The sequence below is a fragment of the Ambystoma mexicanum genome, chromosome 1q, assembly GCF_040938575.1.
Source record: "Ambystoma mexicanum isolate Mex_15411 chromosome 1q, UKY_AmexF1_1, whole genome shotgun sequence".
Lineage (NCBI taxonomy): Eukaryota > Metazoa > Chordata > Amphibia > Caudata > Ambystomatidae > Ambystoma > Ambystoma mexicanum.
The window spans coordinates 425,649,786-425,675,382 of record NC_090922.1 but is presented as its reverse complement, the minus strand read 5'-3'; the positions used below and the strand labels follow the sequence as shown (position 1 = coordinate 425,675,382).

The window sequence follows — 25,597 nt, the reverse complement described above, 5'->3', positions numbered from 1 at the left end:
CTAAAAGGCTCCACCACGATTGGCATGGGTTGAAGTGGAGCTTTTTTTACATTTGCTCGATTTTTCTTCTGACACTTAGGGCAAGTCTGGCAAAATCGGGTTACTTGAGCATATATTCCTGGCCAGTAAAACCTCCCTAACATTTTCTGTATGGTTTTCTCCGTTCCCAAATGTCCTTCGCCCAATTGTAAATGAGCTACTTCCATGATGGTCTGGTAGTATTTGCTGGGGACTAACAATTGTTTGGTGGCCATCCCATTCTCATCCTTACTGTATCGATAGTACAAACCCTTCTCTTTGATGAAGAAGGGTCCTCTTCCTGATATTTCCTCCCGAACACCTGCCCTAGCATTTGCCAATAATGGGTCTAAATCTTGGGCCATGTGAAAACTATCGTCACCTTCATCAATTTTCCAATCGACCACTATCGGAAAAGCATTTCTTTCCCCCCAGTCCTTCTTCAACCTTCTTATAGTAGCTTTGGTTTTCTTTTCTTTAGTTAGGGTTGTCGGAATCTCATAGCGAGCAAAAGGGGCGTCTTGCAACCAACTCTCCTCAACTTTCTTCACTATCCTGGCAAAGTTCGGTACACCTGACCCAATCAGAAGTGGCTCTGGCAATACCGACATCACAGCGGCCCTGACCTCCATCTCCAGCCACCTTTAAATGTATTTCTTTGGTAGGGTACAATCTTACATCCCCATGGATACAGCGTATAGGAATATTTTTATTAGAAAGCTTCACATCCCCTACTAGTTCAGTACTTACTATGGTCTGTAGGCTGCCGGTATCCACCATGGCTCTCGTGGGTTTCCCATCGACCTCAGCCTCACAGGTGTAGGAATAGGGAGATCTTGTCACTATTGCTGGTTCAGATGTTTCTCCTTCCTTGGGAACCTCCATGTTCCCCACGTCCATAGGTTCTGTCTTGGTTCTTTTAGGGCACATCCTCGCCAAGTGTCCCCATTCTCCACACCCGAAGCACTGTATTACCTTGGGAACCACACATGGTGCTCGAATTCCGGCAGGACTTTCACTATTGGGTCGTACTCTAGTAGCCTCCCAATCTGTTTTCCTGAGCATTGAGTTGGGCCATCTTGAAGCGCCTAGGCTCTTGGAAGTAGTTCTTGAAGTTGACATTTGGTTTGGTGTTTGTCAAATAATTCATTGAGCATCCCTGACCAGTTTTTTGATACGTGGAGGCGATGTTAACGGCCTCCACAAGGCTGGGCGGATGATGTTGACAGACCCAGCGCTGCTTAGGGATGGGTAGGGCTTCAATTAATTGTTCCATAACAATCTTCTCATTCATTTCTTGAATGGTGGTGTTCGTTGTCTGCAACCACTTATCTCCCAGTTCTTTTACCCTATAAAGGAGTTGACGGGGCGTCTCTTCCGGTTGTAACTTGATCTCCCGGAACTTTAGCCTATAGGCCTCTTCATCGTGACCCAAACGTTCTAGGACCACTCTCTTCATCTCCATATAAGTCGTCTCCCCCGTTGGATTGGCCGCCTGGTAGGCACTGTGCATTTCGCCTGTCATGAGAGGCGCAATATAATGGCACCAGCTTTCATTAGGCCATTGTGCATTCCTCACCACTCTTTCAAAATTAACGAAAAAATGCGCGGGATCCTCTCCAGTGGCCTATTTTTGAAGTACTGAAGCGGGTACCTGAGCATGCCTACGAACAGCAGTAGCCTCCAATAATTGGGCATGTTGGACTTGAATGGCTTGTTGGAACGCCTGTCTATCAGCTTGCGCTTGCTGATTCTGTAATTGCAAAGCTTGTTGGAGAAGTTGTTGTCCCTCACTCAGTGTCTTGATGAGTTCTTCCATGGCGTTTTATCTCGATCCTACTTCTGACACCAAATTTGTAAGCGTGTACTCTCGATATTTTATGAAATAAGTACGCTGAGACTGAAAGTAGATGTTTTCCTGTTAGTGAAACAACTTTTATTTTGCATTAACTTTCTTTTCTTTCTCTATTTTAGGAAAAAAAATACGGTTTCGACTTGGTCGAGGACTTCTTCGGTTGACAGTTTCAGGCAGCGGACTTGGTTCCTTCAGGTAAGCCTCTAAAGGTAGAAATGTTCTATTCTCATTTTCTTCAAGTCTCTCTCATGGTTTCTGTCAGTTCATTTCACTACAAACGCCTTTGCCTTTCCTTGTTAATTCACTGCGAATGTTCCCAGCTCTGTGGATCTTACAGTCTTTTTTTATCAACTAGCTCTGATGCTTCATTCTCTTTGTGGACTGCAATTTCTTAATCCTTTAACATCTTGTTTAGTAGACTCATCCAATGGGGAACAGTCTTTTCCGTTTGCAATATCCACTGTACACATACACGTGTGCACACACTTAAACTCCTCTCTCACTCCGGCACTCTTCGGCTCACACTTCGCTTGATTGGTTTAATGTTTCCCCTTGAGACTGGCTTGCAGCGTCTCTCTTCATCAAGTCTCTAGTCCCTTTTATACGCTGCAGGCTTGTTGAGGCTTCTGCCTTCCAGTCGCACTCCCTTTTATTGACTTGGCAGTGGCTAGAAAGCCCCCCCCCCCCAGCTGACTGTTGAATGAGCCTCAGTGACACCGTTGCACACACCCAGCTGCTACGTGGGAGTTCCGCCCCTTCAGCGGGGTTGTAATCCAAAAATACAGCGTTTCTGCCCCTCGCCTTCACTTCACGTAACAGCGCGTTCCTCACTTCATGTTACGCTCCCCTTAGTTGTAACGATCTTCAGATCGTCTGTTTCAGAAGGGATCTCCCCACCGCACTTGTTTCATAGGGGCGTCGCCTCTCTCACTCCTCCTCCCCTCTTTATGCTAGCGTGACGGCCTCTCTCTCACCTTGACACGCTGATCTCGGCGTGAAGATCTCAGAACTGGCAGCACACAGCGATTGACGATCGCTACATGAACTTCAGCAACATTTTCTAACATAAGCGCAACGGCGCAGCTTTTACTACTTTAAGTTAAAATGGTCTTCCTTGTTTTCTTTCCGGACCTCCTCAGTAAGCCCAGCTATAACCGTTGTTTTCCTCCTCCAGCTCCTCCGTTCCCTAGCAACCAGCAAAACAAGAGAACAAGGTCAACAGCTTGAATCCCGGCTGTGATTGGCTAAACACACTGTCAATTAACCTCTCCAGCTGATAGAAATATTTAACCCTTTGATGCCCTGCTTATCCTGCTTATGCTGGTATTGCCAGAGCTAACGCCTGAGGGAAGATCTCCTGTGCACTTCAGAGTGGATTCATCACATGGAGCCAAATACAGCTGAACAGGGATGGCCAGGTCGTCGCCCCCTGCATCTTTTATGAGGGGCACGAAAGTGACCATAACAGTGCCAAAATAGGATGCTTCCATATTCAACGCGGCATTGCTCTATAAGGGACCCAAAGTCATTTGCCCAGGGTGACAGGTGCAAAAGGTTCATTCTCCAGACCAACGCATTGTTTCTCAACGTTCTCCCATAAATTTGTCTACAAGTACATGCAACTGTGTGGCCCTGTCATACTCCGATCTGGGTACCCCATAGCCCCCTTGTCCTTAGGTGCAATAAACGTCATGTATGGGACACAGGGTCTCTGACCTGCCCACATAAACGCTAAAAGGGTACGCTTTACACCAGTGTGAAATGTTTCAGGGATAATCACTGGTAGAGATTGAAAGAGGAACAGCAGCCTGGGGAGAACTTTCATCTTGATCGATGTGAATCTGGCTGCCCAGGAGAAAGTAAATTTAGACCACCTTGTCAAATCTTATTTAATAGTGTTCCATAGGGGTGTATAGTTCGCATGGAACTGTCATGATCTCTGCTTCCAAAAGGTCAGGGTTTTCCCAACTCCCTTGGAAGCAGATCCATAACCCAGGTTCCGAATGCCAACCAGTCCCAATTGGGACCTTTTGGACCCAGTCCTGGCGCCAGTGGCACCAGGCTCATAAATATGCCCAGTCCCAGCGCTGGAAGCGCCGGGCTCATAATGCTTGGGTGGATTTACCTGCAGCAGACCATGCTGCTTACTTGCCTGCCAGTTGAGCCTCTGATCCTCTTCTGTTTGGAACTACTTTTCCTGTTGGGTGGGGCAGGAGCCACTCCCTAGATTCAGAACACTGGAACTCTTCTGGAAAGCAGGAACTCTTTTCTTACCTAGGCGTGGCTGTGGAAGGAGACACCTAAGCACTACAGGAGGCTATTTAAACCACACCCGATGGATGAATCTTGCTTTGCGTTATTCTGCATCCTCTGCAGCAGAACGCTCATCGTGTCTTCTGCATCCGATCCTGGGCCTAAGGAAAAAGGCTTACCATCCTGAATCCAGTCTTCAGCAACACCTATAAAGACAAGAAAGAACAGGTTAGCATTACGGTCTTCAGTGACAGCTCTTCACTTACCTGGTCCATCGGCTGTCACCAACGCCTCGCGCTGCATTCCGGCATCTGAAAGACAAAGGCTTACCTACTCTTCGTGCGCTCCGGAGGTCTTCACACTGCATTCCGGCATCTGAAAGACAAAAGCTTACCAACTCTTTGCACGCTCCGGAGGCCTTCGGCGCTGCATCCCGCATCTGAAAGACAAAACAAGGTGCGTTTAAAGACATTGGGGAACTTTAATACTCACGTGCCATTACTCCTTTCCACATCTAACCCAGTGGGTATTCCAGCACCCTGCAGCCGCTCCGAACTTGTACCTGCAAAATAAAAAGACAGTTAGAGCGCATCGTGAAGCAGGCAACAAGCGCTTACTTACGTGCTTCCAGGCGCTTCTATTCATCACACGGGCTCCATCTTCAATTCACTTCAGCCCGTCATCCGCCATCGCCGGAACCCTGCAAAACAAGAGACATCATTACTAAAGACTTTAAAGACATTAGAATTACTCAAAACTTACCGTTCGTGCAGTAAACGACGGACAGCAGTCCTCTGAAGTCAAGAGGCCTGCTCCCCTTATCCAGTGAAGAAACTGGTTACAGCACCCTGCCCCGAGGCAGATGGAGAGCACAGCGTTCACTTACCTAAGGTGAGAGCGTTAACCTTTGGGGTTCTACAGGAGAAGAGAAAGGGAAGAAGAGAGAGGCATTCAATAACCCAGTTCCTTAATCCCATATTTTCTATCTGCAGACATCAGACATACAGTGCACAGAGGTCCAGCCCAAAGAGCCTGCCGTGTGTTACACATCACCTTTGAAGATACGGTATACGCCCAGTCAAGACCGGCGCCTCTACGGGAATCAGGTGAGCGTTACAGAACGCAAAGCCTACCACAAAACTCCCGTCCAGGCGCTATGGAAACCTCGGATACCGACCAGCTAGCCCAGTTACTTGGGGAAGTAAGGGCAGAAGTGCATGCAGCCCGTCAGGAAACGAACGCTCTAAGAAGGGAACTGATTATTTCCAAGGAGCGAACAGATGATCTCGCTAGACAATTGCTACAGTCACAAGCCGGACAGACCCCGTTACCCGCATCTGGGGGAAATCTTCCTTCTACATCCTCTATGAATCCAGTGCAGATCAACCTACCTGGGAATGTACCTCTGGCTCCGCCCGAACGATTTTCTGGTGACCCAAAGAGGTTTGCAGTATTTATCAATCTGTGCCGGTTGCATTTCTTATGCCGGCCAGCAGCCTTTCCAACTGATCAAGCTAAAGTAGCTTTCGTGCTTTCGTACCTTAGTGGCAATGCGGCAGACTGGTCGATCCCTCTAGTAAATCAAGATGATCCGGTCAAAAAAGGACAAAAGGATTACGCTGTTTTATAGAGGTCTACGTGGAGAGCTCAAAGATGTGTTAGCCCAAGTAGTGAATCCCCCACAAGATTGTTCGGACTATATAGACTTAGTCGTTCAAATAGATCACAGACTGCAGAACAGGAAGGCAGATCGTTCCAAGTTTGATGCTCGAGTATTTTCCAAACCGCCAACTCCTTCCAAAGGAGTAGACTCCGGGGAACCCATGCAAATAGGGGGTCTGAAAGGTCCTCTAACACAAAAGGAGCGGGAAAGGAGAAAACCGTTGCAATTATGCCTCTATTCCGGAAACTCAGGGCACTTTCTTCGAGACTGTCCGGTGAAACCTGCCAAGAAGGCAGTAGGAGCTGCAGTTACCAAAGTTACAAACTCTGAGCAGGGAAACGACCTCGCCCGACAAGAATAGAGGTCCTCTTGCCGAGCGTGAAAACCAGTTCCGTGACCTCGCATTTCGTGATACCTATGGTCCTCATTAGCCCTGATAATCAGGATCGATTACATGCAATTGAAGCTTACGTCGACAGCGGTGCCATCGGCAATTATGTGGATCATGAAATGGTTTTGAGGATGAATCTAGCTCTTTGTCCCAAGGCTGTAAAGGACGTCATTACTACGGTGGATGGTACGGAGATAGCCTCCGACCCAGTAACGCATACCACTCAAGAGGTGACGCTAGTAAGTCAAGATGGACACCATGAGAAGATCGTGTTCGATGTGATCAAGGCCCCTCAGTTTCAGATTATTCTAGGAATACCTTGGTTAGAGAAACACAATCCTCTGATCGATTGGCGAGCAAGAACGGTCCAGTTTCCAGAATGTGTCTCTACTTGTCACCCTCCACCTGGTGTTGCACTGGCAGCAATTTCTTCAGAGACTCCCCAGTTACCTCCCGAATACCTAGAATACCAAGATGTTTTCCGGAAGGATCAGGCTAACTCTCTACCTCATCATAGGTCTTATGACTGCCAGATAGACCTGATACCTGGATCTACTCCTCCTTGTAGTAGAATTTATGCCCTCACCGAGCCTGAGAACCTTCACCTTCGACAATACCTGGATCAATACCTGGCAAATGGGTTTATTCGTCCTTCCAAGTCCCCTGCTTCTTCAGCTTTGTTCTTCGTTCCAAAAATGGAAGGAGACCTTAGAACTTGTATAGATTATCGCTCCCTGAACCAGATCACCGTTAAGAATAGATATCCGTTACCTTTGATCCCTGAACTCCTGGACCAAGTCAGAAAAGCATGCATATATACAAAGCTGGATCTTAGAGGAGCTTACCACTTGGTACACGTAAAAGAGGGCGATGAATGGAAGGCGGCCTTCCGCACCAAGTATGGGCTATTTGAATATCAGGTCATGCCCTTCGGACTTTGCAATGCCCCGGCCGCCTTTCAATATTTTATGAACGATGTCCTCAGAGAGCTCATAGATGTGTGTGTTGTTGTTTACATTGACGACATCCTCGTTTATTCTTCATCGGAATCTGAACATCGGAAACACGTGAAAATGGTCCTCGAAAGATTGCGTCAACACAAACTTTTCGCTAAGTTGGAAAAATGTGTTTTCAACGTGACTGAAGTTGAATTCTTGGGATTCATATTATCACCTGGCGGAGTGCGTATGGATTCAAAGAAGGTCGATGCAGTTCTCAAATGGCCATCACCATCCTCCGTAAAAGGTGTGCAAAGCATGTTAGGCTTCGCTAACTTTTACCGCAGGTTTATCCCCGAATTCTCTCGAATAGTCCAGCCCATCACTGCCTTGTTAAAGAAAAACAAACGTTTTGAATGGTCTACCGAGGCGGAACAAGCTTTCCAGGATTTGATGACTAAATTTATCTCTGCACCAATCTTAAAACACCCTCGCCCCGAACTCCCCTACATCGTGGAAACTGATGCTTCAAGCCTTGCCATGGGGGCAGTTTTATCACAAAAGGACCCGGTAACCAATCAGTTGCATCCTGTGGCATTTTGGTACCGCAAATTCTCGCCTCCTGAAATCAATTACACGATTACTGACAAGGAACTTCTGGCTATCAAGTCTGCCTTTAAGGCTTGGCGGCATTATCTGCTGGGGGCCCGACACACCGTTACTGTGATTACGGATCACCGAAACCTGCAATATTTGAAAACCGCAAAAGCCCAATCCTCTAGAAAACTCCGTTGGGCATTATTCTTTGCCGAGTTTGACTTCATAATTACCTATCGACCTGGTACAAAGAACGGTAAAGCTGATGCCCTTTCTCGGATGGGAGTGGAAGAACACTTGATCAACCCTAAACCTGTACCAATCATTCCCGAACAAAGAATTCTGGGTGTAATCGCCACAGAATCCATAGAGGAAGTTAAGGATAAAGCCAGGCAACTTGTAACTCCAGCAGACATACAGAATTGGCATCTGCAGGGAAAGGACTTTGCAGTAAAGGACAACTTATTGTATTTCCAAGAACGATTATACCTACCCAGCACAAATTTACAGAAAAAAGTAATCTCTTGTTATCACGATTCTTTAATGGAAGGACATCCCGGTATTGCCAAGACCTCAGAAAAGATCAAGCGCTACTTCTGGTGGCCGTCTTGGAAAAAAGATATCAGAGACTTTATAATGTCCTGTGGAGTATGCGCCCAAAACAAGAGTCAAAAGGAAAGACCAGCAGGCCTCTTACGCCCTATTGACATCCCACCTCGCCCTTGGCATACGCTTTCTATGGACTTCATCACCGATCTACCTCCATGCTCCGGATACAATACGATTCTAGTAATCGTGGACTTATTCTCCAAGATGGCGCATTTCATTCCGCTCAAAGGCTTGCCAACAGCAGCAACTCTGGCCCGAGAATTTCTCGAAAACATCGTCCGACTGCACGGTTTTCCTTCGGTTCTAATTTCGGATCGAGGTAGTCAATTTATTTCTCATTTTTGGCGAAGTTGCTGTCGGTCGGCTCAAATTGATGTGAGACTATCGACCAGTCACCACCCTCAGACCGACGGACAAACCGAGAGGACCAATCAAACTCTGGAACAGTATTTACGCTGCATGCTGCAACAAACTGAAAAAACTTGGAAAGACATCCTTTGGATAGCCGAATATGCCTACAATAACTCTGTCCATTCGGGAACTGGGAAAACCCCGTTTTTTCTTTTGTACGGCAGTCACCCTCGAACCTCGGAGTTGGATCCCCTCCAAGATCTTGAAACACCAGCAGTAGACTACCTGCATTCTACAATCACCCAAGCCTTTAAGGAAGCTGTTTCTCACCTTCAAAGGGCTAAAGAACAATACAAGAAAGGAGCAGATCAACATCGGAAGGAAGCCCCTCAATATCAAGTAGGGGATCAAGTCTGGTTATCCACCAAATATCTACCTCTAAAAGGGGCACGCACATTCAACCCAAGATACCTTGGTCCCTATTCCATCACTACCATAGTAAACCCAGTAGCGGTCAAGTTGGACTTGCCCCCGCACATGAAGATACATCCGGTCTTCCACGTCTCTCTATTAAAACCCGTGCAACCTCAAACCCGACTAACTAAATCTCCAAAACCTATCCTAGTTGATGGAGAACTCGAGTTTGAAGTCAAAAGCATTCTGGACTCCAAGATCTCCAAATCTAAACTATTTCACCTAATTGACTGGAAAGGCTACGGCCCCCAAGAGAGATCCTGGGAACCTGCTGAATATGTCCACGCTCCTCGCCTAATCAAAAGATTTCACCGAACATTTCCTGACAAGCCAAAACCCCCGGAGAAGCCCGGTTTGGGAGGGGCCTTGAGGGGGGGTACTGTCATGATCTCTGCTTCCAAAAGGTCAGGGTTTTCCCAACTCCCTTGGAAGCAGATCCATAACCCAGGTTCCGAGTGCCAACCAGTCCCAATTGGGACCTTTTGGACCCAGTCCTGGCGCCAGTGGCACCAGGCTCATAAATATGCCCAGTCCCAGCGCTGGAAGCGCCGGGCTCATAATGCTTGGGTGGACTTACCTGCAGCAGACCATGCTGCTTACTTGCCTGCCAGTTGAGCCTCTGATCCTCTTCTGTTTGGAACTACTTTTCCTGTTGGGTGGGGCAGGAGCCACTCCCTAGATTCAGAACATCGGTACTCTTCAGGAAAGCAGGAACTCTTTTCTTACCTAGGCGTGGCTGTGGAAGGAGACACCTAAGCACTACAGGAGGCTATTTAAACCACACCCGATGGATGAATCTTGCTTTGCGTTATTCTGCATCCTCTGCAGCAGAACGCTCATCGTGTCTTCTGCATCTGATCCTGGGCCTAAGGAAAAAGGCTTACCATCCTGAATCCAGTCTTCAGCAACACCTATAAAGACAAGAAAGAACAGGTTAGCATTACGGTCTTCAGTGACACCTCTTCACTTACCTGGTCCATCGGCTGTCACCAACGCCTCGCGCTGCATTCCGGCATCTGAAAGACAAAGGCTTACCTACTCTTCGTGCGCGCCGGAGGTCTTCACACTGCATTCCGGCATCTGAAAGACAAAAGCTTACCAACTCTTTGCACGCTCCGGAGGCCTTCGGCGCTGCATCCCGCATCTGAAAGACAAAACAAGGTGCGTTTAAAGACATTGGGGAACTTTAATACTCACGTGCCATTACTCCTTTCCACATCTAACCCAGTGGGTATTCCAGCACCCTGCAGCCGCTCCGAACTTGTACCTGCAAAATAAAAAGACAGTTAGAGCGCATCGTGAAGCAGGCAACAAGCGCTTACTTACGTGCTTCGAGGCGCTTCTATTCATCACACGGGCTCCATCTTCAACTCACTTCAGCCCGTCATCCGCCATCGCCGGAACCCTGCAAAACAAGAGACATCATTACTAAAGACTTTAAAGACATTAGAATTACTCGAAACTTACCGTTCGTGCAGTAAACGACGGACAGCAGTCCTCTGAAGTCAAGAGGCCTGCTCCCCTTATCCAGTGAAGAAACTGGTTACAGCACCCTGCCCCGAGGCAGATGGAGAGCACAGCGTTCACTTACCTAAGGTGAGAGCGTTAACCTTTGGGGTTCTACAGGAGAAGAGAAAGGGAAGAAGAGAGAGGCATTCAATAACCCAGTTCCTTAATCCCATATTTTCTATCTGCAGACATCAGACATACAGTGCACAGAGGTCCAGCCCAAAGAGCCAGCCGTGTGTTACACATCACCTTTGAAGATACGGTATACGCCCAGTCAAGACCGGCGCCTCTACGGGAATCAGGTGAGCGTTACAGGAACAGATTAAAGAGATCTTTCGTAATTTCAACCCCCAAATATTTGATTCACTCTGCTTGCAATTGGAATCCACAGTATGATGCTAAATTATTTGGGAGGGCGTGGGAAGGCTTCAGTGTCAAGGCCACCGTTTTGTTGAGATTGGCACGAAACCCTGACAGAGCACCATATTCTGCTGGGGTGGAGAAGAGGGCCGGAATCGAGACTGCTGGGTCAGTGATGTATGCCATAATATCATCAGCAAATAGCGGCAGTTTATGGTCCTGACATGACGAGCCCCTGAATTAGGGGGTTTGTTTGAATTGCTCGCGCTAGGGGTTGTAAAACCAACACAAACAAAAGGGGTTGCAGGAGGCAGCCTGCCGCGTGACAGGGAGAAGGACTTTAAGGCAATACCATTAACCACCACTTTAGCTTTGGCATCACGATATAGCACCAGAGCTCCAGTCACCCCAATGTTGGCCTAACCCAGCCCACTGTATTGCCCTTCACAAGAAAGGCCACCAAACCTGATCAAATGCCTTCTCTGCGTCGATTGACATTAGGGTGGGACAATCATCATGCTCATTGATGGAAGCTATCAAATCTAGAGTTTTGCATACATTGTCTGGCCTGGTCTACCCTTAATATAACCAACCTGGTCAGTATGTATTAATCGGGTAGTATCTGGGGGTGAGGCGGCTAGCCAGGACACTTGCGTATACTTTGGTGTCAACATTTATAAGTGATATTGGGCGATACGAAGCAAATTCTTTAACATCTTTGCCTTCCCTTGGTACGACTATGAACCTGGATTCTGTAAATGATGCTGGGCTTGTCCAGTTTCTAAAATATTATTAAAAAGCTTTAAGAAAAAAGGCGCTAGAGAGTTACTATATGCTTTATAAACAGCCAGCATGAACCAGTCCTGCCCTGGCACTGAGCCTGCCTTCAATTTAGAGATGGCATTTTGGACTTCCTCGATCGTTACTGGGATGTTCAACTTCACTTGGCTTTCGAAAGGTGAAGAGGCGCAAGGAAATCTAAGTAAATATTGTGCAATGTCCCGCTCTGCACCGCCTTCTTCCAGCTTCTTATAAAAACGAGAGAAGCGTCCCGTAATCTCACTAGGGTCAAGCACCTCTTTCCCCTTTTACAATGGGTACTTCCCTGTTTGCCCTTTGTTTTCGTATACGTGCAGCCGACACTGTATGGGCTTTGTTGCCCTTCTCATAGTATTTCTGCTTTAAATACTGCAACTGGGTCAGTGCCTTATCCTGCCATATCTCCTCCAATTCCTTCCGAAGCAATTTTATGTGTGCGAGGATTTCCTCTTTGCCATCAGGGTGGGACAAAAGTAACAATTCCTTCTGCCCGATTTCATCTTTAAGCTCTAGGCTCTCTCCTCACTCTAATCCTTTTCCTAAATGCCCCCTCAGCTATTAGCACTCCCCAAATTGCGGCTTTGGCCGCCTCCCAAACCGCGTTTAGTTCAGTTTGGCCTATGTCATTAGAGACGAAATAATTCTTGAGTTGCTCTGCAAGTGTTTCTGTTCTACCTGGGGGTCCTTATAAAGGGTGTCATTACAGGTCCACCTACGCTCCGTGGAGGCGGGAAGACCTAAATCGAGTTCCAATGTACACAAGTCATGAGCTGATCATACTACAATTTCAATGGCCGCTCCCTGTACTCATGTGCCGATTCTAGGAAAATGTAGTCTATTCACGAAAATGTCAAATGGGGGGTGGGGATTAAAAAGTAAAAGCCTTCTCCTGGGGATGCTTTCTGCACTACGTGTTGAAGATGTGATTGGACCTTAGAAGATCGGGAAATCCCCTTCTCGCCGCGTTAGATGGGGGGGAAGAGCGCCCTGCCTCATTGAGTCCCAGTCCATAGAGGGATCGGATATGATGTTAAAGTCACCCCCACATATTAATAAACCCGTCTTCCAACATTCCAGAAAATCAAAAAGGATGTTAAAAAAAAGAAGCCGATTTTGGTTGGGCGCATAAACGGAGCAGAGAGTAACAGCTCGGGACCTTACTTTTCCAATCACTGCGATGTATCTCCCCTCTTCGTCCCTGTGTGTTTGCTCTATCTGAAAATCTGTGGGCCTCTTATGTAGAATACTGACTCCTCCCTTATGTTGGCCAGATGCCCACAACACTCCTCCGATTTCTCTACTCATCACTTTGAATTCCTTGCTGCGTGCACATTTTGTTTCTTGAACAAACAGTATATCTAAATTAGAAAGCCTGAATTCCCTAGTCAGCATGGAGCGCTTGTGTGGTGAATTCAGGTCCTTGACGTTAAGGTACCCAAACTTTATATCAGTGACGGCTACTATAACTGATCATTTATCTGCTGGTAGCCCTGGTGACTGCCACTATGAATTGAACAATAACATTAACTAATACATCATGCCTGTAGTTCATGCCTCTGTTATGATGCGTTTGTGTCAATACTAAGACCTTGTTGTAACCTAGATATTTCCCCAGATGTGAATCCCTCTCCTCCCCGGCTCCACCACAATGAAGCGCGCCACCATTGTCAGTCCTTTCTTCCACCGAGATGCCCTTAAGTAAGAAGGGGTCACACATCAAGGGCCCCTCACCCAAGCAACAAACTAGACAAACATTTTCATCAACTTAATGGCGGAACAAACTGCTACCATAATCCAACCCACAGCAGACCCATCTCAACTTTAAACTGCCCACCTTCATTACCCATCATACTGCACAGTTCAGTGATTTTGCTACACAGTTTGGGACAACACTGCTGACGAGCCCAGGGTCGACGGAGCAGCTTGCATAAGTATAGAGGTTAATCCGTGTCACCTTATCTTTCATATCATGTGTCGTGTCGTCAGGGTGTGTTATGCCGCTTGTATTTTCTGGTACCCAGGGCGCGGTCTCTCTTCAGGGAAGCAATCCTGTCCCTGCGCATTGGTCCCTTTTCGATGCGAGATTCATCTCTGACTGTTCCTTGCAATCCACATTTAAGGCTGTCAAGGACCTCCTGCCCCCCCGAGCTTCCTCGTCCGATGTGACCCGGAATCCCTCGCCGTCATGCTTGGAATTTAGTGAAAACAGGAAGGCCCCATCGGTATCGAACGTCGTGCTCCCGCAGCCAGGTTGTTAGCGGTCGGCAACCTTTTCACCTCATTAGTGTTGGTGCAGACAAATCTTGGAATATCTTCATATTAGATCCGTCAAACTCAATGGGTTCCCTCTCTCTCACCGTTTGCAGAATGTCTTGTTTCTGCCTAAAATAATGACATTTGGCTAAAACCAATCTCTGGCCATTCGGCGGACCCCCCCAACCCTGTGTATTCTATCAAATTCAAGATTGACTGAGATTGCAGGGTCAAACAGTGTTGCAATCAGGGCCTTTACCCGACTCTCCAACCCAGATGGGAGTTCACCTGGTCTTTCACTAAGGTCCAAAATACAAATGTTCAATCTCCATTCTCAGTTTTCCAGATTGTCTAATTTTAGTTCTATGTCTCTTTCTCCCTGCTCCAGGTATAGGAACTGTGCTTCACTGGGCCTTGCCACGAAGTCAGCTGACAATTGATTATTTTCTATGGCCTCTATCCGGTCTTCAACTTTCCCCATTCTGGCTTGTAAGTCTGTGACCTTCTCCAGCAGCACAATTTTTATGGATCGAATCTCACCTAGGAGGAGCCGGATGTCGGCTTTGGTTGCACTATCATGTTCCTCCCCTGGGACGTCAAACTGACTCGCACCCTGATCCATTTCAATGGTTGCTGGCTTGTGGCGAAAGCAGCGTAGCTTAAGTGCTGTGCGCGAGTCCAGGGTGGATATGATACCCTTCACCAATTTTGCCCTGCGGGGTAGAGAGTCATGGTGGCTTGTTCTGTGTCCGTCATCAGATCTGCCCATTCACTATGCCTCTGTCTCAGTCCTGGGTATCTGTTATGGACGCTCATACCCCTACGTTCTCTGACCCCCCGTTGCTTTTAGGGTGCTCTACAGATGAGCTGACTATGCAGTAGGCAGGTTATTTTCAAATCAAGACTCTGTGGCTCTCTTATATTTAAGGATGTCTTCTGCTGTGCTTGAAGGCAGATTGCTTTGATTTAGAGTCCATCATTCCATATTTCTGATCTACTCACAGTTGCTCCTGTGAGCTGCAGTTTCCTGTAGTGCGAGAACTAAGCCACTGCTTATATGGTCCCTTTTGTGAATCGCTCTGCTAATCTCAGAAGTAGCTCTTAGTCTCGAGGGGTTATTTCATTGCCACCTGCCGTGTGTTATGTCCTGCTCGCATGTGAAACCAGCCGTACTGTGAGGAATGTTTGCTACCGGTTTACTGACCATATCATGCATAGTTGTTCCTCTTGCGTTAGAAAGACTCCTTTAGGAGTTGTTTGCTTGCCGCGCTGCTTATTACAATGGGAATTTCCCTTATTTAAAGGACACAGACACTGTTCACTGCGGACTGCACCGACGGGTCACAAGACTTACTGGGCTGTGCTCCGATCCGGGGCAAATCACTCAAAGCCTCCTACCGCCGGCGCTTCGTCCCTCACTGTGTGCCGGCTGATCTTAACTCTCCATTTTTGCTTGCTCGAGCACGGTGCTTCTCTCTTCTCCGGGCGCTCAGAGCTCGTCTCCGCGTTCCATGAGATGAGGCTGTAACTCTCTGCACAGTTCAACCACGCAGCTCTTAATCTTTTTGCAACGGCTGCGGCCACCATGTTTTCCAGACCTCTGTGATGGTGATCGGATCTGGGCCGCGTTTGGGTGTAGTAAAGGCACAGAAAGGCACATTTTACTCTGCACATTCCACATGGGCTCCGATTCCAGGTTTCAGGGTCTGTCAACGTTAAAAACTACTAATAACGGTACGCTGCACCATTGTGCCCTACTTGACAAAGGGGACGTTGGCTCAAGCAGCCATAACGCCTGCGCCCCCCTGGTGGCAGTACTGTTAGTTGTGGTCTCTGTATCCACTGGGATTAGTCCTTGGTCAGCTGAGATCACACCACATGTCCCCTCCACATGAAAAGGCAGCAAGAGACGTTTGGGTCACCAAGTGAATATGGAAACCTTTAAGTGCAGTAATGGAATATATGTATAATTAATTCCAGTTCAAATACATATGAAGTGCCATGACTCCACCCAGCTTCCTTCCTTTTATCAGCTAGCCGGCTACCGGGGTGATCCAACTAACAAACTAAGTAGAAGACTACATATGCACTAGCCACTTTTAGTAAATGGGTGTCCAGTTACATGATGCAAATCCAAGAAATGTTGTCCCACTCTAGAAGGATCCGAAAAAAACTTTTATAAAAGCCTACTTTACATTTATCATGAGTCCTATACTTGCCAGAAGTGCTTCCAATTATTTGTCAAGCAGTCAGCCAGAGTGTGCTATGAGAGTGTATTGAGGATATGCTTGGACAATTCTGACTAGATTAGCCCATTCCTTCGTTTCCCACTTTTTCTGTGTTTCTAGTACTTGTTTGGAGTAATTGCTGAAGGATTATCTGATGCACTCTTCAGCAAAGTACATATTGCTACACTCCATTTCCCGCAGCTTCTTCCCTCTCTGCGGTAAAAGGATGGTCACATATTGTTTTTGCAAAGGTCCCAAGCATGTAGTTCACTAAGGCTTTTGTCAGTTCACAAGGCTTTCTAGGGCCTGGGTCCAAAATACCTTCAACTATCCCTCTGTAAATACCTCCCCTCCCGTGCCCTTTGCTCCTCTACTTCAAATTCCCTCAGGGTCAGTCGTTTTTCAAAGAAACAAGCTGGGGGTAGATCTTTGTCTTCGGCTGGGGCCTCCCTTTGGAACAGCCTCTCTGCCACCTTGAAACTTGAGGAAAACCATCTCCAGTTCCGGAAGCAGCTCAAGACCTTCCTCTTTGCTTCCTCCTTTGCCCCTCTTCTCCCCTGCTGACCTGTTTTCTATCTTAGCACCATGCACCTGGCCACCCTCTGCCCTTCTGGCCCAGGTACCTGCTCACCCTGCCTCCCCCTCCTGCACTGCCTCCGGGCCACCCATTGCACTGGGTTCTGAATCTGTACCCATACAGTCCCCCACCTTTCTTCTGTACTTATCAGATATACCCTATCTGACCAATCATGCACTTGCCACTTGCTGGCTGCACTACCACTTTTTCATTGCCACTATTTATTTATTTCACTTATTACTTATTCTTTTCTCTCCTCTATTCTGCACTTTCCACTTCTCCCCCTTCCATGCACTTTCCCCCTTTTCCCTTCTCCATGCACTTGCGCATTCTTAATGTCACTGGGCCTTGTAAAATCGTTTTAATTTTTTTGTTCTCCCGTGTTCCCCTCCCTTTGCTTGGTCACGCTCTGAAAAGACTTGTGTACGAGCGCGATATAAATAAAATATCATATCATAACTCTCTACCCGGAATTGGTTGCTCTCCTAACAATGAGCATAAGCACAAGCATTCTTTCACTATCACTCAAAATACGGTGCACAAAAAGCTAGAGTCACTGCCCAAGATGATCAAAACCCTCAGATGCTCTACAATACAACCAAACCAACATTCTTTTGTGCAAATTGTATCAAATCTGGAGTTGGCGCACCTGTTATCTGGTCTCTGTGGCAACTCAGCAGAGGAGGGCAGAGCCCACATGAGACTCATAAATAGGACACTCATGTTCCTCTCGTTCAACTCTTAGGATGCTCTCCTACGTTCACAAAAAATGGGTCGCAAATCATGAGAGGGCCTCCTTCAAGCTGAATGATCTGCTTTACTCGGTCTGCTCCTCCACATCTGGCTATAACCTCTTGTACACATTCACTTGAATAGATACATTGGTCAATCAAACACAGGGTTACAACAGAGCTGCAATACGAAATGCATCATCTGACTACAACATACAAATCCAGGGCTCAGTCCTCAGCGGGGAGGGGTAGAAAAACAGGGCCTTAGCTTCACGTGACATGCACATAGGAGTGGATGCGTACACCTCCTCTGACCATGTGGTAGTGCCACTGTGTATCGCATCAACAACCACTAGAAGGCACTGTGGAACAATACCATTATTTATTTTATTTATTCATTAATAAGGCCCTGTAGACCAATACCCTACAGTAAGAACACCATCAGCACACATACTACAAATACCAAAGATTAAGGGCCTCATCACGAGGTGGGCGGTATCCTGGCTGTAATACCGCCCACCTGTTAGCATTAGCGCCAACCAGTCTGGCGCTATTACCGCCGGGTCACGGGTTGGGCGTTAACAGTAAACCCCATTTCCCATTGGGTCTGTTGGACCCAATGGGGAATTTCCAGCGCAAATACTATGTGCTAATACGGCCGGCAGTAATTACGCCGAAAACAGGGTGCTAAATGGAATTTTCACCTCCAGAAAAATGCTGGAGGTAATACAGCCCATTTAGCGACCAGCTCTTGATAGGGCCCCCCCTTGAATGCGGCGGTAATACTGTTACCGCTGCATTTAGGGGGTACCGCCCAACTCCTGATGAGGCCCTAACACTCTACTGAGGGGCCTTACAGAAAGATGGAAATTGGTAAAAATAATTCAATAAAAGATCAATTGATGCTAAAAATAGAACAGAGAATAAAGGCTATTAGGGCCTAAATAAGAATGTGTGACAAAGTCCCTTACCTGACATTTGGGACTGACAGCGAGGTGGTCAAATGAGCTCGATACTGCCTTAAGTTAGAGGATTCGGGGATCCCAACAAGACCACCCATGCTGTGTCCCTGTTTGAAGGCAGAATGCTCTCACAAGACCAACAAACCAGGCATCATTTCCACTAGTCTGGATATCAAGGTCCCATGGAAGCCCAAGCACATCTTCAGTGACACTGGATACATGACCCCTGGAAGGAACACACACAACTGTGGTCACACCAGCTCTAGGGGAGGGTCTATCCTACTACAAAAGCAAGAGCCCTCAAAATAGGAGAGGAAAACAAGGACATGTTGGAGAAGGCAGTGGAGGATCTGGAAGACTAGAGAGTAAGGAGGAAGGGTTACAGGACATACCCCAGAATTTTGATTTAGGGGTTACAAGCGATGCCCAGGAATTATGAGGCGAGAGTACAGGAGATACCCAGGAATTATGACGAGTGGGTAGTTGGTAATTCTAAGATTTGGGGCTAAAGGGATCACCCTAAAATCTGGGCATAAATTCTCACGTAGTTTAGCCAGGGTAGAGGACTTTCTCTTCAAAGAGGAGCTCGATTGCCGGCTGCCAATGGAGGCGGAAGGTGATTTCAATCGCGCCCTATCCACCTTGGGACCTGCTTCTGCAGTGAACCCGGTGGACTCGGACTAGCGGCTCTTGGCCTTATCTTGGGCCCCCATGGATGAGGTGCCCTCAATGGACTTAGAAGACCACTCCTGGGTGAGGCATGACCCTGCTGAGAGCACAGGTCAGAGGCCTTGGCATTAAACCATGCCGCCAGTCTACTGTGCCTGTCCTTCGTTGTCTTCTTGGAGAACCTGAGGCATATCTCGCATTCCACCTCCTTGTGGCCCGGGTGCAGGCAGTAGAGACATTGAGAGTGCTTGTCTTCGACAAACACATTCCATAGTCCGCATTTGGTGCAGGTCCTGAAGAGGGACCTTCCGTCCTTCTTCTCCGTCAGGATCATGGCCTCTAGAATCTTTGATGATCTTCACCCTTGAGGGCCGCGGAACTTCAACGACAACGGGTCCCCGCATTCGGCAGGAGAAGCAAGGTGCACACAGCTTCTTTGAATCAAAAATAGGGCTTTTTCGATCATAAATACAAAAAAAGTACAAATAGCTCAGACAGCAAACTCGAGGACTCCCAACACAAACGTGCGTTAAAAATCTGAAGATGGCTGCCAGAGAAGGGGCATAGGGAGAGGACTTTCAATGGATGGGGGCAGTATAATCCAGAGGACAGTAATTGGTTTAGAAGAGAAATACAGTTTTTAGGTGAAAGTGAAACTGTTTTTTTTTACCGAGGACTCTCAGCCTCATAACAGGGAATATTCATGAGCATGTGAATCCATGCCAGACCCCATGATTGAGGATAGACACTTACATTGATTAAGACCCTGTATTTGTCAGTTTATGTTCCAAAAGCCCCATACAAAAGTCCCATCAGTCCATGACTGCCTATGCCCACGGGACACCCATGTTTGTGTACAGACATATGATCGGCTTACTGATCCAAGTTGAGGGGGGGGGGGGGGCGGGGAGAGAACAGGTACCAGAAAGAATTCATGCAGACAAGCAATTATGTTTGGCCACTAATTAATGCCAGTGACAGGACCAGTGCTCAACACCCATGCAATAAGCCTCCTTTTCCTCTTACATCGAAGGGCCAATATTACTTGTCACAGCTGTGGGCTCAACCCTCGAGATCATGCACAAATTCACGCTATCCTTTTATTTTGTACCGGAAAAACTGGGACTAGGGTTCAACTGCACACAATAGATGGGTTTAGTTTTTTTTTTCTATTGACTGGGCTATCTCTAGAAATCGCCCTCCCACCCCCAACCTTGCCCTTTCCTCTCCACATGTAGGTTATGCATTGACTGGGCTTTCTCTAGAAATCAACCCTCACCCTGCCCCCCCAACTTCGCCCTTTCCTCTACACATGTAGGTTTGCCTTCCTGGCAGCAGACACTCAGTGTCTCCGGAATTATAGTGTCCATACTTCTTTCTTAGTTACAGCCAATATCTTAAATATCACTTTTTGGCTCTCGCTGTGCTCCCAGACACTCTACTCAGATAGCCACACTTGGGGATTTTAGGTCCTCTGAAGGGGGTTGGGTGCAAGGCAAATGCACATGAGATAGGACCACAAGGCCTTTGGGATTCCTGTTCTGGTAACAATGAGACAACTAATCTGGAGGGTCTCTCAGACTTGTGGTTGAAACATTTGACCTCTTCATAACTATTATCTTTTGTAATAACGTTCTGGGGGAGTGTCATTCCCCCCCCCCCTTTGTCTTGGACACCTCTATCCTTGGATCACGCTACTATTATTTCTTCTCCCTTCCTTTAGCTTTCTTTCTCCTCTCTTCCTCCCCAGCATCTCCCCTGCTCTGTGCCATCTCTTTCCCTCTCCTCCATTCTTTCTTTTCCTCTACTCCAATCTATTGCTCCTTCTTGCTGCTCTCCCATGCTCTCTATCTCTTTCTCCTCTTTCTCATTTCATCTCGCTCCTCCACCTCCACGCCTTCTCATCTCGCCTATACATCTACTCTATGCTTTGCCATTCTCAACGCACTTTTCTATACCAACCGCACCATACTATGGGCCTTATCCCAAGTTGGGCGGTATTTGGGCTCTAATACCGCCCAATTTTATTAGCGTTCGCACCCACAGATCTGGCACTATTACTGCCGAATCACAGGTTGGGCACTAAGTGTTGGGCGCTAACTATAAATCCCCATTCCCCATCGGGTAATTGCGCCGGAAATTGTCATTTTTTCAGTGTATTTACCCCCAGCTCAGAGCTGGGGGTAAACACGCCAGACCAATGGGGGCTAGCAGTTAAATGTGGCGGTAATACCGTTACTGCCACATTTAAGGGCTACCGTCCAACTCGTGGCGAGGCCCTCTGACTCCTTATACCCACACTAAACAGAAGCCAATTTCTGCTTTAATAATTCTGCAGAGCCAGGTTGTGTAATTGTGTGATCAAGAGCAGGTGTGCCTTGGCCATGACCATAGATTAGTTTTAACCTACTCTGGCAACCAATTTTCCATGTGGTTTGTGTTGGGGAGGAAACCGCTCTGCGCTTCATTTCCCAACATAAGAGGTATGGCCGCCATACAGGGAACAGCTATGACTGCAGCAACCCTCCTTGAAGGCCACTATGCTGTCCCTTTGGACTCTACTAACACAACTGACTTACACCTGATGGCAGAGGGCAATAGAGTATTAGCAGGTGCAGAGCCCTGGGCAGGCTCGACACGCAGCACTTGCAAACTGTTCCCCATTGGACAATACTGACTTGCTGCTTGCATACCGTTGCTCATGGTCGCCTGCAACAGAGCGTCAACTTGTGACCCACATCAGAGTCAAGACATCTGCAGCATTAATAGTTCACTGAAATATGTATATGGCATCCATAGCAGGGGAACATTCTAGACATATGGAGCTGGGTATCTCCCGTATGCCTGCAGCATGGAGAGAGTGTCAGTCTCCAGGTCATTCCACTCCCATCAACTAACCTCTCACATTTTACTTTGCCACATGTCTACATTTTCTAGAACCCTTTGCCCTCCAACATATGATCTGAAAAAGCAAGCTGCTTAATTTCTGCTAGTGCTGGTAACTGGTCAGGGTGAAGCTGTTTGCTGTGCAATGATGACCTTTCAATATATAAAGATAATTTAAAACAAGTAGCGTGTGTATGGTTTGCTATGACCGTGGATATAATTGAGGTAAAGGAATTGCAGTATTTTTATCTCTGACACCAGTATAGTCAGTAACAGAACAAATGGAATACCTGCCATTCGGACTCCCATTCCCACACATCATCTGTAATAGGTTTAGCCCCTTTACATATGTCTAGAAGGTGATATTAAGGATAGGAAATGATGCATCTGTATACCTCAACAAACCATTGCTTTTTCTTACCTGCATGCAATGAACTTACTTCGCAATGACTGGAACAGAGACTGCTTCAGAGATGGCTTTGATGACATCACAGTGGACAGGATGTTGAGGTCTCTCCTCCTTCTTCCTTTGCAGAAAAAGCAGAGACAACAACATATTAAATGTTATAATTGTTGCATCACAGTATTGTAGGTGATAATTAAAGTACAAACAGTCCCTGTTATTCACATGATCAGAGAGGCCATCTCGTATGTTTCTCCTTTTTGTTTTGCATCTTTATGCCTGAATTCAAAATGGCCATGAAGCATAAAAATAAAGACTAATCGCATGCATCTTCATGTTTTTTTACATAACGACAGGAGTGTGCAACCTACAGCTCTCCTGATGCATTGGAATAAAACGGCCATGATCCCTTCTCCATAGGCTATGCAGGTTAGCATTGATAGGATGGGAGCCGTAGTCCAAAGCATCTAGAGAGTCAAAGGTTGCACGATTATGTAAGATCAATAACCTGGACCTACCTCACTTGCTTGAAATGATCAGGCAGAAATTAACTGACCACATTTCTGCTGGCTGATCACGTTGGTTGGTCCTGTGTTGGTTATGACAGATGATGGCTTCATACAAGGGGATAGCATTGAAAGATTGTATTTATCAATGGTTTGGATAGGTTAAGGTGATGCACAGCTGTAATCCTTATCTCTGGCTTTTAAGGGTCTTACTAACTAACCTCTCCAGGGGAGTTTAGAACTGGAATACACAGATTTTCAATACCTTAATGTCCCTTAGAACTTTGAACTTCAAGTCGCATGTTGCAAGTGTTCTCTGTGAACTAAGTTTGCCAATGTCTTTTGTGACTTCTAGCATCACTGGGCAACTGGTTTCCTTTCCTTATAATTTACAATGCTTCTAGAAACTTGACCAATTGTTCCAGCGGGAATCGCATTTAGTTGCACATTTAGTTACACTTGACTCTGGCTGTACAACTTTGAACATCAAGTTCCAGCATGCGGCGCTTGATTATCTGCAAGTGCCTTAGCTAGGATAACACATCTGCCATTTGCTCTTCAATTGAATTGTTCATCCCTTTTCTGTTGCTTTGCACACATACTTTTCATGGCAGATCTGTGCCTCATCCCCTTCTTGGCATATATGTATTGTGTCAGATATACAGTCTTTCTCAACTTTGTTTCTGCACAGCTGCATTTCTACATTTTTTCAGGACAGACACTCAGGACTCCTCTGCCTCTCTCTAACTTCTCCTTCAAGATACTATGACACTAACAAAACACATGACACAAAGCATAGGTTTCAAATGTTTTGTTAGCATGACCAGGATGCGTTTGGGATAAAAGCCTATTGGAAAGAGTGGGTCATCTTCAAAGAAAAGCAAAATGGTGTCAATACGGATGAAACGTTAAAGTCTTCAAGGACTTAATATAATACTGTCACAGACCTCTGTCTGGATCCGAGGTACGGCTACCGTCCAGGTGGAACGGCCACTAGCAGGTTTTGAAATCCTTCAATTTGAAGCAGGAGGGGGGTATGGATTAACACTAATTGGACAGAGATTTATCTAGATAGAAAAGTCTCTTCTGAAACTGGACAAGCGAAAAAAGTTTGACAGGATTCTCCCTCTTAAAGAGCTATTAGTCTCTATCAGGAACTCTATTTTCAGCATGGATATAGCACAAGCACACTATCTTTAATCGATCCAGGAGGATAGTACCTGGCTCGCTTATATCCAATTTACTCGATGTAGCCAGCTCTCTCTCTACAGGGATATTGTGCCCAGCGCAGTCCTCTGGGGTGTAGTTGCCAGCCCACTGGTCCTAAAGTATATAGGGATCTGTTCACTCTGTATGTCACTCGAAGATATACTGCCCAACACACTTAGGGATGATGGGCCCAGCTCATGATATAGTGCTCACTCTTCATTAGTCCCAGGACTGGCAGGGTTTTCAAACCTCCATCGCTCCTCAGCTGTCAAAACGTCAGAGGTTTTATTAGGAAGGCAGGAACCCCACTTTTTGCCCTGGTGATGTCCTATCTTCCTAGATCATTTTGGCAAATAAAACCATTCTTTCACCATTTCTTGTTCGCTTTGTAAATGCCTCTTCTTGAGCACAACACTGTCCCTGAGTGCATCAAAAAGGTGACCATCACCCCATTCATCAAGAAGACCAGGCTCAAACCAGAAGATGCCACCAATCTCAGGCCCATCACAAACTCCTTCTTCCTTCTAAGAATAGTGTATAAAATCGCCACTAGGCAATACCAAAACCTTCTTGACCAATATTCAATCCTACATTCGAAGCAGTCTGTTTTCAGGGCTCACCACAGCAGCGAGAGCACCCTTCTAGACCTTCAGATCATATGTTACACATGGTCGATAACAACAGATGTTGTGTTGGATCGGTCAGCTGCTTTTGACTTGCTTGACCATAACATCCTCCTCAAATGCCTTGAAAAGATTGGTAGATGCTCCCCTCAGGCAACAGCTTGTATCCACACATGTATTGCTGATAGATCCTCAGCTGTGCACTGGGGAGATCACCACTCCGACCCTGTCAGCATTATTTGTGGGGTCCCTTCGGGAGCATGGATGTCTCCGGCCCTTTTAAATTTGTATACCAAGTCACTGTGTGACCTATTGGATGAGGCAAATGCCCTTTTTTCGAATTAGGCAGATGACACCCAACTTCTACTTACTATGGACAGCGATTGTGATCATGACTCTGCCAAACTAAATTTCATCTACCTCTAGGTCAAGGAATGGATGACCACACATCTGATGTGCCTGAATAACGCCAAGACCAAGCTTCTGCTCTTCGGTCCCCAACATGCCAGATCCAAATTAGACACACGTTATGTCAATTTTATGATTGACAACCACACCATCCCCATTATGAGTTAGGTTAAAACCCTGGGAACCTATCTAGATTTTTCTTTGAGCTGCGACTCCCAGGTCAAACACATGGGGAAGACCATGAGCTATTACTTTGGCGAGAGCAAGCATCCTCTAACAGATTGACTAGTGTAAGGTGCTCCTGG

General features: G+C 46.7%; 1 protein-coding gene across 2 annotated transcripts in view; it reads right to left on the bottom strand.

The window, feature by feature from the left end:
* DUS2 (dihydrouridine synthase 2) overlaps positions 1–25,597 on the bottom strand; it is a 1,290,787-nt gene that overhangs the window by 319,161 nt on the left and 946,029 nt on the right. For both annotated transcript variants that reach the window (XM_069639713.1, XM_069639706.1), the window contains one exon: positions 22,584–22,670. In XM_069639713.1, coding sequence (XP_069495814.1) covers positions 22,584–22,670 — 87 coding nt within the window. The remainder of the gene's footprint in view (positions 1–22,583; positions 22,671–25,597) is intronic.